Source organism: Anarhichas minor, unplaced genomic scaffold, assembly GCF_050575085.1.
Source record: "Anarhichas minor isolate MPS153535 unplaced genomic scaffold, ASM5057508v1 ptg000023l, whole genome shotgun sequence".
NCBI lineage: Eukaryota > Metazoa > Chordata > Actinopteri > Perciformes > Anarhichadidae > Anarhichas > Anarhichas minor.
In genome coordinates, this window is record NW_027466469.1 from 2,296,203 (window position 1) to 2,311,340 (window position 15,138).

At 44.3% G+C, this 15,138-nt stretch overlaps 1 protein-coding gene across 1 annotated transcript in view; it reads right to left on the reverse strand.

Moving 5' to 3' along the window:
• The window catches only part of LOC142955486 (plexin-A2-like), a 59,556-nt gene that overhangs the window by 24,222 nt on the left and 20,196 nt on the right, over positions 1-15,138 (reverse strand). The window contains exons 4-11 of the mRNA XM_076097021.1: positions 12,367-12,467; positions 9,595-9,718; positions 8,287-8,440; positions 7,685-7,781; positions 5,151-5,265; positions 3,986-4,186; positions 3,178-3,274; positions 2,194-2,393 (exon numbers count right to left, since the gene is read on the reverse strand). Of these exons, the coding sequence (XP_075953136.1) occupies positions 2,194-2,393; positions 3,178-3,274; positions 3,986-4,186; positions 5,151-5,265; positions 7,685-7,781; positions 8,287-8,440; positions 9,595-9,718; positions 12,367-12,467 (1,089 nt within the window). The remainder of the gene's footprint in view (positions 1-2,193; positions 2,394-3,177; positions 3,275-3,985; positions 4,187-5,150; positions 5,266-7,684; positions 7,782-8,286; positions 8,441-9,594; positions 9,719-12,366; positions 12,468-15,138) is intronic.

Sequence of the window (15,138 nt, forward strand, 5' to 3'; positions counted from 1 at the left end):
TCAGATACACATATGTATATATATTTATATTCAAGAATTTCATATTGGAGAATAATGTGCCTTAAAGAGAGTTTCATTCCAAAATAATAATTAAATGTAATTGGTTACAGTGTCGGTTGAGAGTTCTGTATAAGTCTTGGGCAGAAATATCAATTGTTGGCGACTTTAATACAAAAATACCGACCCTCAAAATGTATATTGGTTCAAGGACGCGTAAAACCTTCACAGCAACCAACGCAACCTAGAAGTGCTATTTCAAATGCAGCTGGGGCTTCTTTTAAGATTCTCAATTCTTTAGATTCGTTGAAGAATCTAAAGTACTACATGACCTGAATGACTGAGCATCTCCACAGACACACTTCCCACTGTGTAATCTCTATGTAAACATTAAGTAGATTTACCTTAAGTCCCATACTGACAGGAGGTTTCTTTTTTTTTTTTTAAAGCTTTGAAATCCACCATAATTCAAAACAAACTTTACTGAATAATGCAGTGAATAACAAAACCCTGAGAAACCTATTGACAGTGTCCCAGCTGGAAACCTTTGGACCTGCAGAGCAGAACAGGAGCGACACTCCCTCCACTCCAGAGCAGCACTCGGCTGCAGCTCCTTCAGGAACACTAATAATGTGACGGGGACTTCAAAGGCTCGCGGCTCTTTGAAGTGCAGGAGCCCTGCATCTCCGTGTCTGACCCACTGTGCCTCATTCTGGGGAATGAACAGGAGTTTGTGACATAAAAGATCCATCACTGCTCTCTAAACAGACTGAATTCGTTAAGCTGTCAAGCACTTAAGGTATTCAGCCGGCGTGGGATAAAATGCGAGATAGTCTCAGGTAAACAGGCACTTGGATGGGAAATTGGAAGGTGGCCACGCATAAAAGTGTTTGTTGTTGATATTTTCACAAGAATATCCAACAAGATGTCTCGGCCTATTGTTTCCGGATACTTAGAGGTATGAATACTCGGATGATGGTTGAAGAAACAGGCTTGTGACTGGACATTTATGGGCAGTGGTCTTTTAACCCCCAAACTCTCTCAGTAAGTAAACAGCAGAACTCAAATGGTGCTTTCCGAAAGTAAAAGCTATTAATTATCTCCACGGGAAAAGTCGTAATGCGGACAATATATATGCATAGGAACCAAAACTATGGTATGTGTACCTGTAGAGAGTTTACTCCCATATTTCTGGAGAAGCACAAAACTGACACAAATAAAAGTAGTGATAGAGTAGATCCAGCTACTGTAAAAAACGACTTCATCTCTGTTTCTCCATCAGACACGCCTCGCACCTCAGTCAATGAGTTTAGCTTTTTTTTTTATTGCTAACAAAACTCCCAAAAGAAGACTTTGCCTTCCTTGCATCTTCAACTTAAAAGTTTCTGAACAAATGACCACAATGTCACGATTGCTTTCAACTGATTTGCCAAGTTCAAGACGTACAATTTGTATTCCTTGGAGTTTCTGACATATCGTATTGCAGCTCTGTTGTTTTAATTGGCATGACGCGTTACCGAGTCATCGGAGAGCTGAAAGAAAGCTGAGACCAGTCAGGCGTCAGTTTGTAGCTTCATGTCAGTGGCTTAAATTGAAAATGACTTGTAGCCTGTTGCTGTGTCGCCCATAGTGTGAACACACCAATCATACGTTTCTGTTCTAAAAAACGCAGTTAGCCTGTTCCCATTGCTATTTAAGGACATAACTACGTCAATGATCGCCCGAGCAAAATTTCAACAGCGACTCACCGACAAAGTAGAAGGCCAAGTTTGGTCCTTTTGTTCCTTTTGTCGCTCATAGTGTGAAATATTATTTTGAATTGTCATATGCATACGGGTACAAACATGAAATTTGACTTCTTCATTCAAACCATAAGCATTAGGAGCGGTGGGCTGCTGTAAAGCACCCACAGAGCAACTTGGGGCTCATTCGCTCAGGGACACTCCAGCAAGCAGACGGTAGGATCACGGATCGAACCACCAACCTTGTGTTTGAAGGACGATCCGCTCTACCCACTGAGCCACGGCCGCCCCAAAGCAGAAGAATGACAAATGCGTATAACACTTCCAACCACCAGAAACTACTCATTCTAGTTAATTACTTGGCTAAAGGAACTCACATCTCATAATTAAATTGCACAATAAGCCTAGCGGGTTGACGGGATTGACTGACCGGGCAAACAAACAAACAACTGACCTCAGTGATGCGTGGGTTGGTGCACTTGACATTCTTGGCGGAACGGTCCAGCCAACGGCTCGCATAGGGTGAGATGGGAGGACAGTGCTGCCTCATGGTGCATCGGCCCTCACCGCTGCACCATCCACACTGGAACTTCCTCTCCGCCCGCAGACACATGCCACAGCTGTCCCGCTGGGCGCTGCACTTGTAGAGGTGCACTGTGGGACACCGCAGAGGATCTCTGGTCAGTTAAATAACAAGTCATTTCGGCGTGTCAATATTGAGGTTTTTGAAGAACATCGCCGGTATAATAGCTCATAAATCAAATGTCAGCCATAGAATATGCTGTAAAAGCGCCAGCAGGGAGTCGTGACAATTCGATTTAGACAAACTGATTCACACATTCTTAAACAGCAGGTATTTACAGTCAATTCCATAAAAAAATGAATAACCGCCTACAACCGAGGAGTCAACTTGAGAATTCACCTAAATTCGTAAAAAAAAGCATGTTTGTTTAAATTCCTTCTTCCAAGTATTAAGGAAAAAAGATGGCGAGGTAATCCAATAAACCTTTCTTTGAAGTCTGTCGCCTACATCCTCTCTCCTGTAAGTAGTCTGTATTCATGCCCATATAAAGTAACTTGCCTGCGTAACAAAAAGGCCTGTTGAAATTCATGGCCATCACTGTGTATATCCTTGGCAACGGGGATGCTTTTAATGCACAACCCACAATGAAAACTGACAAACACATTTTCTCGTATGATGATGGAGAGGACAACCAAGAGCAGCTACGAGAGCGAAACTGAGCAAATATGAAGATTCACCCTTCACCCCTCCGGGCACACAAGTGATTGGGTGTTTTTTGATAAGACTCCCTGCTATTGTGAACTTTCTCTCAAGGCCCTTTGGGAGCCTTGAAGTGGTCTCTATGACCCATCTATCCCCCTGTGGATTGAGTGCTTTACACCTCTCTGGCCTGGCAGTGATGGATGGCAGAGGCACCTTTAATCTTCTCGGGATTGTCGATGATGAAATTGCCGTTCCATACGATGGAGAGGTCCACTGCCAGGTCACTGAACTTCACACCCTCGTACAAGTACTGAAAAGCAGAGACAGAGAGTGAGGGAGTGTGCGGTAAGTGGATCGAGAGAGAGAGAGAAAGTCACAGCGCGACAGAGGATAGAATGAAAAAGAAACAAAGTCAGAGTGGAGGAAAATGAGCGAATGGAAGGGCAGAAGAGGGACGAGGTTCTTAACCATCTGTCATTTCTGCCATGGTTGTCTGCTCCTCTCCTCTTTGACATGTAGGCACGCAAACCCTGGCTGGGGGCCAATCATCCACATCTGAGGAAAATGGCCTTTTCATTCACTGTCACAGAGCGGCAAGGTATGCTTTGCATTGAAATTTAGCCTCCGATTTGCATTGTGCAACAAACATCTCCTGTGTTCATCCCAGACCTGTGACTTTCTGTCGGGAACATCCCCTTTTCGTTTGGCGAACGCCGAGACGTTAGTCCGACAATATGCAGCTCACGAGACAAGGTCGTGTTGAATTCAGGGTTTCCATCTTTTTCACTTTACACCATACACATTTTTTTTTTTCTAACCTTTCCTTCCCTTGTCGGTCTCCTTTCCCTCGAATGCCTCGCACCTTTTGCCATCACTCTCGCTTTCCCTCTCCTCTGCTTTCTCCTCATATGCTCAGGCGGCATGCACTGATGTTCCCTATGCACCTTGCCTACACAGCATCTAAGCTGTCTGCCTCATTTGACAGCTGTGAGACTCCCACTGGGAGTGTTTGAGGTCATACCGAGCTGTTCTGGCACTGCACGCTGGTGCTGTTGAAGCGCAGCGCCGTGACACGGTGGATGACACCCTGTACGTGCACCACGCACTCGTAGCCCCGCTGGCCCGACTGCGGCTGCGGGAGGTTTCGGGCCCTCAGCGTGATGGGTCGGACCTCACCGGCCGGCAGGAGGATTTCCCCAGAGTGAAGGAGCTGAGGGCAGTCCTGTGAAAACAGTGTACAAACACACATAATTGTATTATTCACGGAAAGAGAGCACACACTCTTTCATGTTGTCCCTGCTGTTTGGCCTTTATATTACCCATGCATAATAATAATCCCTTCGGAGATTAATTGAGTTATCCTTCTACACTATCTAGTTATCTATTTTTAGTATGTATCTTCTTTCTTCTATCTGTCAATGCATGTAATCTGTGTCAATATATATGAATGTATAATATAAACATGAAGGACTGCAGGTATTATTGGGGCAAACAAATCGCTAATCCGAATATAATTTGCATTCATATGCTACATGTTACACTTTCCACTATGGTAAACTATGTAAGACTATTTATTACATATTTTTTAATCCATAGTAATAATGATGCTATTTTTCCGTCAGTCTTCCACTTTGGTCCAGACTGAAATATCTCAGCAACTATAGGATGGATTGCCATGAAATATACATGCATGGTACCCAGAGGATGAATACTAATGACTTTGCTGAAATTTTCCACTTATCCAGTAAAATATTTAAAAATCTACTGGATGGGCTGTTGCCGAGATATTCAAGGACTTTGGCGAGCCCCGGACTTTTCCTCTTGCGCCACCATGAGGTTGTTTTTTCCATTTGATTTTGATTGACATGACACGTGGTACAGACATTCCTGTCAGGAAAAGCCATAGTAACTTTGGTGATGCCCTGACTTTTCTAGCGCCATCATCTGGTCAAAATTTCAAATTGTGGTTGGTGTTTTCAGCATGTTAGCATTTAGCTCAAAGAAACATTGTGCCTTTAAAACCAGCTGCCAACATGTCTGTAGACTCTTAATAGTCTTACATTTAAATCACGGACTGTGCCTTTAAGGTAAAAGTATCACACAGGAACAGATAAATGGTGCTCTTAAAGGCTTCACGTTAATCGGCTAACTGTAGCTCTCTTTATGTTAACGGTAATGCACAGCACCTCTGAGGCGTTGACTCTGCCCTCCTGGAAAGAACAGCTGCTGGGGTCGTGGGTGCACAGGTTGCGGTATTTACACCAGTGGCAGCGAAAAGTGCTGTTTACACAGGACAGACACCTGCAGGGACAAATGAATGCGTTACTACTTGACATGCACAATTTTAATTGAGTGGCTCTGCATTTACATAATATGTAAAAAGATTTATTCCTTTTTTTCCTTACTCATTACCCACATCTTCCTCTCCTGTGTGAAGATGATTGAAAAGAGGAGACTGATGAAGGATTACAGCTTTCAGCTCAATTTATCGTGTCAGTGTGTTTCACTGAAAGATCAGATGTCCCTATTTTCTATGCAACCAGCAATGAATGGTGGTCTTTTTGTCAGGGATGACAATAAATGACCTGAGGTATGAAGTCTTGGCAGGAGAGTCCCTGTCACTTAAAGCACTCTTAAGCAATTTAAAGTAAAAAAAGTGTTGGACAAAAAGCTGTAGAGGACCTGCAGTGTCCTTGCCCTGAGCTTTATAATTTCATTATTCATTTTTTACACACGCTTGCTTTATATTTCTGGTTTTTGACTGCAATGAAAAACAGTACATTTCATTCGTCCAACTCTGGCTTGTACACAAAATCTAGAATTAAAAGTGACAACTGGATATCTGATGGGTAGAATTGCGTCCCATCTTTGGCTCGGATTTGCTAAACGGCAGCCAGCGGTCAGTTGTGGATTAAAGTTGTGCTGAACCCTGTCAGACTGGATTTCATCACATTTCATTCAGCAAACGGGGAGCTGATGGTGACACAACTTTGGGTGGAGGACTTAGAGAGGTGAGGAAGTTACGAGAACAGAGACGAGTGACGCACAGCTGTTGATATACCAGACAGAGCAATTGGAGGGCTGAAAATTGAACATTTTCCTGTGGGGGGCCACGCAGGCTTCGCTGTGTATAATAGAGGTGTGTGGAAAACAGATCAGTGCTCTATCAAAATCATGTTCTCCCTAAATTGGTCATGCAATAAGATGAAACCATGAAGAAACTATCAAACCACTAGCAGCACTCCAATACTGCGGCTCATAGCAAGCTATACGAATGCCAATAAATGTAGTGCAGCGGCATTACATTTTGATATTAATTAGCTGCCCAGGGCCAGTATGGACATAAAAATGTGTGGGTGTGTGTGAGAAAGAAATTTTGAGGGGTTGGGTATTAATAGAACTGGACTGGCAGGGAGCTGCAAACACTGGATAATTAATTATGGAGGTTGATGTGATGCTGAGCTGGTGGCGGTAGTGGGGGGATGTGGAGGAAGAGTTGCTGGGTGAAGAGTGTGTTTGGCTTGAAATATTAATCACAGGAGTTCACAGGGTCACCCCGCAGCTAATGGAGGCCGTATCAGTGTGGTGGGGATGTGATGAGCCTCCGACTGTTTCTCTCTAATGGCTTAATGCGGTTATATTAGGGCATTCATGTCGCAGTCAAAGAGCATTTTGAATAGGTGGCATGTGTATCCACTGTGGGCTAATTTCCAAGGTTCGGCTATGAATGCACCATCAATCAAATATTCCCTCCTAGAGTGAACTTATTGTACATCCCTGTATCCAGCTGTTGTGCGCTCGTGGTTGAGTATAACTCACGGCGCCGTCGAAGGTTAGTGAAGTGTGCATAAGAGGCTGTCAGTTCAAATCTCTGTAACACCTCAAAAAATTAAAGGAATTATTACTTTCCCTGTCCAAGAATGTGGACAAAAATGTAAAAAAAAATAATAAGAATCATGGTGAAGGTCTATTGGAGTAACTAATTCAACGTTTGGCCTTTCTGGAGGTTTGTTAAGCTGTGAAAGCTCGTAAAGTTTCTGATTTGCAGACACCTTTTAAAGCCGACAAATGCTGCTAATTGGCATTCATCCTAATAAGATCCACCTTTTGTAGCAGTGCTTGCAATTGCTATTCAGCTATACGGCTGACATTAGCATAATGGCTCAAAGTCAAAGCAGCTCCCCTGCCCTGTCGAGAAATTTATATTGGCAAGACAAAACAGATGAGTATTTAAATAAATTCCTTGTTAATTTACATTATTTTATCCACCCTCAAAGCACCAGAGCGAGGCTATCAAATCTAAAATGTCTCAACACAAACAGTCGTCTGGCTGGGACGCTCGGGACAAAGTCAAGTCAGAAAGGAGGTGTGTGAGTCTGCTGCTTATCTATTCAGGGCTCCTCTGGGACTGCTGGCCTACAGCGAAGCACACTCTGTTGCACCAGTAGAGCAGCTCAGCTATGAACACCGTGGGTCTGCTATGCAGTTTCCAGATGTGAAAATGTATACGGTATTGCAAAGCCGAAGAAAACGGGCCAAGGCAAATGCATCATGTTGATTTGAATGAAACCTGACAGATAAATTGAACACTGAGGTTCTCTAACAGCCCAATCTTAAGTAGAGTTGTGAGCATCAGTACATCGTTGCCCTAAATCAAGTAGTGCTCCTCCGTCTATTGAACAAATCAAAGACAGAGGTGGGGATGGGCAGCTGGACTCACGTCTGATGGGTGCTGCAGTTGTAGAACTTCACCTCTGTGCTGGCGACCATCTGACCTGTCTCCTTTGAGTTCAGACGAAGCTCTACGCCAGCCCAGTCTGAGAGAGAGAGAAAGAGAGCGAACATAATGAGTGAAAGGATGGAGAGAGGGAATTAAAATGATGCAATAGAGAGAGAGAGAGAGAGAGAGAGAGAGAGAGAAACAAAAAGGAAAGGTGAAAGAACGAAAACAATGATCGAAAAGACTAGGTCAAAATGAAAAAAGAAATGTTAATACTTTTATCGCACTTCTGTAAAGAGCCACCTGGTGTCTGCGTCTCTGCCAGGGCATATTGCTGTTGTCGTGAGGAAAACCTTCAGTCATAAACTTCAATCGAAGGATTACTGTATATGCTCTGAGTAAATCCTACGGCTCCTTGGTACTTACGGAGCTCCTTGGATAAACAAAAAATGCAAGGTGGTCCATCTGAAAGGAAAGCTGGTGGGGTTTTTTTTGGGTGTGTGTCTGGAATATTGATATTAGAAGTTCTTCACCTGACATTGGCATCACTATCAATCAGTTTTTCGTTGGTTTGTTTTGACACGAGAGGTGTCTGAGCTCACCTTGTCCTTCTGGTATTTGAGGGACCTCCTTCCCGGCCGGCGACAGACACATGACCCTGTTCCCGTTGACGTGACCGTCCACCTGGGCCTGCCGGCCAAATGAACAGGTGATTCCAGCAGAAAGGTCTGGAACATTATTCACCTCCAGCAGAAGCTTAAAAGAAAAGCAGAGGGTGAAGATGTTAATGGGCCGAAACTTGTGACAGGCCAGGTTGATTGGGCCGGTTTTAGCCTGCTATATTAGGGTGGCTAGTAGGAATGATAGGCCGGCAACTTGGGCAGGAGGTAGCCCAGAGGTTTAAGTGGACTAATAGCACAAAGGTTGAGTCCACGATGTACTACAATTCTCACAATATTTTCAGAAAGCACGACAAAATGGCAAACTTGATTTTGGACACAGCCCGGGCCAAACAGCATTTTGTTTCCTTTGGCTCTGTCTAAAGATGACAACATCTGCACTTCTCAAACCCACTAATTAACACATTAAATCTTGGTTTATACATCTGTACGAAGGCCGACCTGTAAAAACGACTACATGGACGGAAGTTACTGCTCCTGGCCAACGAATAGCCCGGCATACAACCCCCTTTGTGAAACCATAACCCATTGTTTTTACACTTCTGTTTCTGTACGGACTGAACAAATGAGACCTAAGATGTTGATCAGTGAGTTTAAGAGGTGCTTGTAGTCAGGGTAGCTACTTCCCCTGTTATACTGTGTAAAGCTAAGTGCAAAGCTAAGCTAATCTAATTGGCTGTTGGCTCCAGCAGGATATTTAACGCACCGATACGAGAGTGGTATTAATCATCTAATTCTCGGCAAGAAAGCAAATAAGTGTACTTCCCAAAATGTCGAACTATTCCCTTAAGATAATCCTCAGCACTAACTGTACTCCACTCCTCTGTGCTCTTGGCTACTGTCCAATAAACAGTTGAATTAAGCTTTTAGGTAACGCAACCTTTTGGCAGATGACATCGTAAACAACTCTCACGTCATCCCCCCTCAGCATTTGTCTCTCATCCCACAGTTCATGTATTTAAACCACAATAAATAGATCGGATGTCTACAGGGAGAACCACCCTTCTCTCTCTCTCTCTCTCTCTCTCTCTCTCCCTCTCTCTCTCCCTCTCTCTCTCTCTCTCTCTCTCTCTCTCCCTCTCTCTTCGCCTCTCACAAATCTAATCTTCTCTACCAGGCTTATACTTACTGTACATGTGGCTGCTGTACAAGGCTACTCTCAGTGATTGCTCATAAACTTTGCGAGTGGAGTGACAGAGCGGTGATTGGTGGAATGATAAGCGGACTCACAGGGACACTATGTGCTGATACAGCAATGCTGTCCGGGTGAGCGATGACCTTCACACAGCGGTCAATGTCGGTGGCGAAACGGAAGGCCTCATCCGCCCTCAGACACCGATCCCTCCTCGAGCACCTGTGGAGCAAAAGGCACTCATTATTAAATATTCATAAAACAGTGCAGCCAGTTTAGAGACGAATAATGGCAAACGCTCCGATTTGTTTTGAATTGGCCCGGCAGTCATCCACTATGTAGACAACTACTGGATGTATTGCCATGAAAGTGTCACGTTTTTAGTTGTGAGCGAAATGTCTCAGCAACTATTGGACGGATCGTCATGAAATTGGGTTCTTGAATCATTTTGGTGACTTTTCATCCAGCACCATCATTGAGTCAAAATTACAGTTCGTCCAATGCCCCGATTTGACCTGCATAAGTAAACGAGACAATCAGAGAGAAGATTGTCTATTTCTATATAGTTCTTAACGCTTGTCATCGGTGCAACGAGTCGGATTCCGCACAAAATCAGACGACATCGCACATGTTCACCAGAAACTCTTTCAGCGACCAACCGACGGTGGACAGACCCAGATCCGGCTTCGCTGCGGCCTTTGGCTCGCATTCGAAGCCCGGGGTGGGAAGAGGAGAGCTCCTCGCCCGGCAGCAGCATCTCCTCCTCCGGCCCAGGAGCAGAGCTTCGACTCGCTACTCCACCAGTTCCTGGCCGTAGCCGAAACATCGACACCACCGTTGCCTGCCTGGAGGGAAGAGAGGCACGCGAGAACCAGGACTGCACGGAGCAGACTGTCAGACCCTGGCTGGAGTAAAATGAGAGGTTTTTCCAAAGGGATTCTAAACAAAATGAAGGTTCCTCTTAGTAGCTTTAAACATCAGCTTGTTAGCATGCACTTGACCACACTATAGTGATGTCCATGTCTCGATTGTTTTTGATGATTGATCATTTCCTCCACACAGCTGTTAGTCAGATCAGATGCTTGGTCAGATCGTTCCCTATATATTTTTTATATACTTTTCCGCAGAGCACATAAACCGAGTGCAACATTTGAATAAGCTTCAGCTCCCTAAATCCCAACAGGCAATTAAAAGTAAGAAGTGAAAGGGTTGGCACCATAGTGCGACCTTAGAATAACCGTGTAAGAGAGAAGTATAGGCTACATTTAAAGTTATCGCAAGGGATGGAAAGGATTTATAAAACTTTGAATAATTTGTCCAGTTTCAGAAACGGGGATTTGTTGTTGAGATAGTTTTTTAATGTGGTTGTATTGATACTGATTTCTTTGAAAGAGGCATTGTCGGAGTTAGGTCTCTGCAGGCTCAGATAGTAACAGGCATTAAAAAGAACAAGAATCTCTCAGCCGTAGAGTTAAATCGTAATGGAAAACTCAGTCTTTTGGCTGAACACCATCATCTCTTTCTTTTAACAGTGTAATGCGCACAGCGAGGGGAGATAGTACTTAATACACTCTCAGATGCTGCTGAGGGGGTGGCGCCTCCTGAGAGAGCTCAAAGAGCGCCGAGGCCTCGGCTGTAATTACAACACAATAAAAAGGCGGAATGGAAACGCGGTGACAGCTGTTGCCGGCTCGGCTCCTTCAGGCGGACCGGAGCCACAGGAGTATAGACGGTCACCTTCTGACCGCTCATCAACTGAAGTGCCTCCGAAAAAAAAAAGGGACACCTTTCATCTCAGACTGTCTTTCATTGCCTTTTATTTTGCCTCCTTTATTTGCAGCGTTTTGTCTGATGGAGCCATTTGTTCCCTTTTCCCGTCAGGCTGTGCGCCTGTTCAGCCCCCAACACACTCTGTCAGATGGGTGCTCTGGTGCACCGTGCCAAGGGTGGGAAAGTGAGATCCTGAAAGAGGTCTACATGAAACTCTTTGAGAGTCATTCAGAGGCTGTAAAAAGACCCCAATCAGGATTTATTGGACAGAAAAATAAAGTAGCCTCATTCTGCAACGTGAGGGATCATGATTCACTTTGGGTTACTTGAGGGAACAGCAGCCTATCTATTCACTGATAAGTGTAAGGGGGGGGGAAGGAAAAACTACTGTTTAATGAGCCAATTTGGATTAAGACAAAACATGTTTTTTTCCTCTCACTTCACAATTTGATAACACTGAGAGCTGCAATTTAAATAATGCTGATCATCATCAAGATATTGCTCGCTGAAATGCAGTCGTCATATGATGAGACGGGGGTTAATCCCCGGCTGAGGTCAGCGAACCAACTCTGCCGCTGTTTGGGAAACACAGCGTTTTAATCGCCTGAATCCCCTTTTCTCCATATCGAGGTATTATGCAAGTTAACCTGGGGGTCAGATAATTAAGATGGAAGTGATAAGCTTGCTCCGTCAGGTCCAAAATGTTCCCCGGGTATGTAGACGTGCAGTTTGTGCACCCGCAGTGACTGACTAATCCCTCCCTCCGCCAGCCCATTAACACCAGTCCCCCCCCCCCCCGGCCTGACGGACAATAACATCTGCAGTTTCTGCTGTGCTGAATATCTCTACTTTAGGAGGGAACACGCTGTCCAATAACCGCCTCCCGGTTTTCCGTTTGTCCCGCCAGCTGTTGGTAACGTTGAACTCCAAGGGAGGACAATATCTCTGTTATATTAAACTGCACAAATCACATGACCACGTGCTTACCCTTATAGCTTTCTAAAAGCTGTTTGGTAAGCATTAATGTTGTGGTTTTAATCCCTCGGCTGTGATGTGTGTAAGCGAGCATCATGGGAGTAGAAGGAGGGGACAAGACTCACGTGTTGAACAGGACACACCAGCCGCAGTGGGGGTCACCAGAGCTCAGACACTCAGCACATGTGCCGTACTGCTCACAGGCCTCCACGGGGACCTGAGCCACCTACACCAGAAGAAGGGCAGGGAGGGTTAAAGCACACGTTCAGGAAAGATACACAGATACATTAGTAAAAACAGACAGGAAGAAAAAGTATAAAGTTCTCCATTGGCTTCCTTCAACAAACTGTTTTGGCATCTGTAAATGTATGGACATGATTCCAGTGGCAGTCAAATTGAATTTACTGCACACACAAAAAATGAAGCCCAATGTGATCCTTTTGTTGTGTACGTTGATCCACATCAGACAAGTCTTTATTTTCAAGCCTTTCTGCATTTTTACCTTCACTGTATAGTCTACAGCGGAGGTGTAACGCGACTCCTTTACAGCTGAAAGCGAACATGAAACCTTAGAACAAACCAGATATCTGGAAGTGCAAATCATAACACAAGGGCCGCAGGAGGGAAACTAAACAAACCACAGACAATCGCTTGGAAGCTGCAAAAGTATTGCGAACTGAACACACAGTGAGGCGGGCCTGCCCCCCAAAGCAATGGTAGGGGAACACTGGGGCATATCTAGCGCCTCCACACGGCGCTCAACATGGCGACGGCTGAGCCGGCGACTGGAAGCTAACGGTGATAACGACGGCAACAGTGCTGACAGAGCTAACGGTGTTGACCTGAGGGGGAACCGGAGGGTGGGCACTACGCTTCAGCGGCGACGCTGTCGGTGTGGAAGGCATTATCAGCTGTGACCACCATATGAGAGCAATGCAGGGTCGGGAGCTGGCCAACTCTTGACGACACAAAAAATGCTAAATACTTGCATGCGAATATCATATGTTTAGCGCTTTTAAAAAACAGAAGGAGTGGATCTTGTATGCTCTGCCTTTATCAAGGTTGAAATGAGTAATAGAGTTTGCTGTCTCAATCGTTCCGCACAAAGTGATTGGTTATAATATGACATAAAATAATATGATATTTGCATTCTGTTTGAAAGTACAGTTTACAGTAAAAATAGAAATGAATCTGACAAAAAAAACAACTGGTGTGTAAGTGGCTGCCTTTAGTGTGATACAAGTTAAAACAAAAAGGGCGCCATGGACTGGAAATAATGTCGACGAAGGCATTCAACCAAAACATCCTGATGAAATAATAAGCAGTTCTGATGAGGAGAGACCAAATCCCATTTCATCATGTCCATGTCCATTTTGCAACATGTGGAAGCCTCATCACTGCTCACACTGTAGAGTTTCTCTGAGGAAAACAACTCCTTTTTTTCTACTTCCTGCTGCTGACACAAACATGCAGCACTGTGGTTTTTGCCTCCAGATATTTTGTTCCTCATATGTCAGAAAGCGTATGAAATGACACCACAACTTTTCTTTGAAACATTTGATAAAGGATGTTATTGCGCTACTATAGCATGCCAGCTTGTGGACCTCTGCTATAGTAATTACACTGGAATAATTCAATATTGTAATTTAACGTCTTTCAATGGAATCGTAACGTGCTGAAATCATATCCAGATATATATATATACATATATATATATATGTATATATACATATACTTGATAATATTGTGTTAATTTTGCACGAAAGTGCTAAATTAAATGTCAAAATGAGAAAAATAACTCATTCTGACAAGAGTATACGAAAATATGCTTTACCATGCTGTTATTTCACATAATAAATTCACATTTGTTTATTGAACTTGCAATTATCGTTATATGAAATCTCCCAGTCCACATTATAAGTTGAGCTGCTATTTTCCACACACAGGAGCACACACAAGCAAAAAGACGTAGTCAAACTGACAGACGGACAACCACGCACCGTGCTACTGCTGCAACCGCAATGTGTGAATGTCTGGCAAAGTATGAGCTCTCCATGACGGCCAGCACCAGCCCTGCACTCAGCTGCAGCTTGTGCCCGCCTATTTTATACTGTATAATTATTCAAGGTCTGGACGTATGATGCAAGCAATTTCCTGATGTAAGCAATCACAAATGAAGAGTGGATTATGGATTAGAGTGTCTCCGGTGCTCCTGATAGCATAAGTGGGTGCTCTCTCAGGTCTGTGTTGGCAAAATGGATTGTCTGCTGCTCCCAATGAAATAACTTTCTCTTTTTTTCCAGCGGTTCAGAACCCAAAGGTGCATTCCATTAGCAAAATGATTTTGCAGCACAGGAGGGGCTGAGTTTCTAAGTCCATATGCGACGCAGTGGGAATAATCCATGAATTTTTTGTGGATGGGAACTCGTCTAAAATAACAAAGTTGGTCTGTGGTCGTTAGGAAGCATGACCTTTACAAGGGGAGAGCTATGGATCGTCTGCCTTCTGCTGCCCCGCTGACAATCATATGTGAAGCTCTCGCTGCACATAAGAGTTGATGTTTAATGGAGCTGACCTGAGCAGGAACGCACTGTGTTGAATCCAAATAAGATCAAAAGACATGACCTTAGGTTTTATGTTGACAAGGTCTAAAAAGCATAGCAGCTCAGCATGTGAATTAGAATCGGTCAACATGGCGACGGCTGAACCGGCGGCTACCAGCTAACAGTGCTAGCAGCATGAACAGCGCTGACAGAGCTAACGGTGTTAACCTGGGGGGCGGGGGGGCACCGGAGGGTGGGCACTACACTTCCCCGACGACGCTGTGGGTCAGAACAGTGGCGCTTGGTTCTATAACATAAAACATATCAGTAAATCCCCTTTTTACGTGTCTAAAA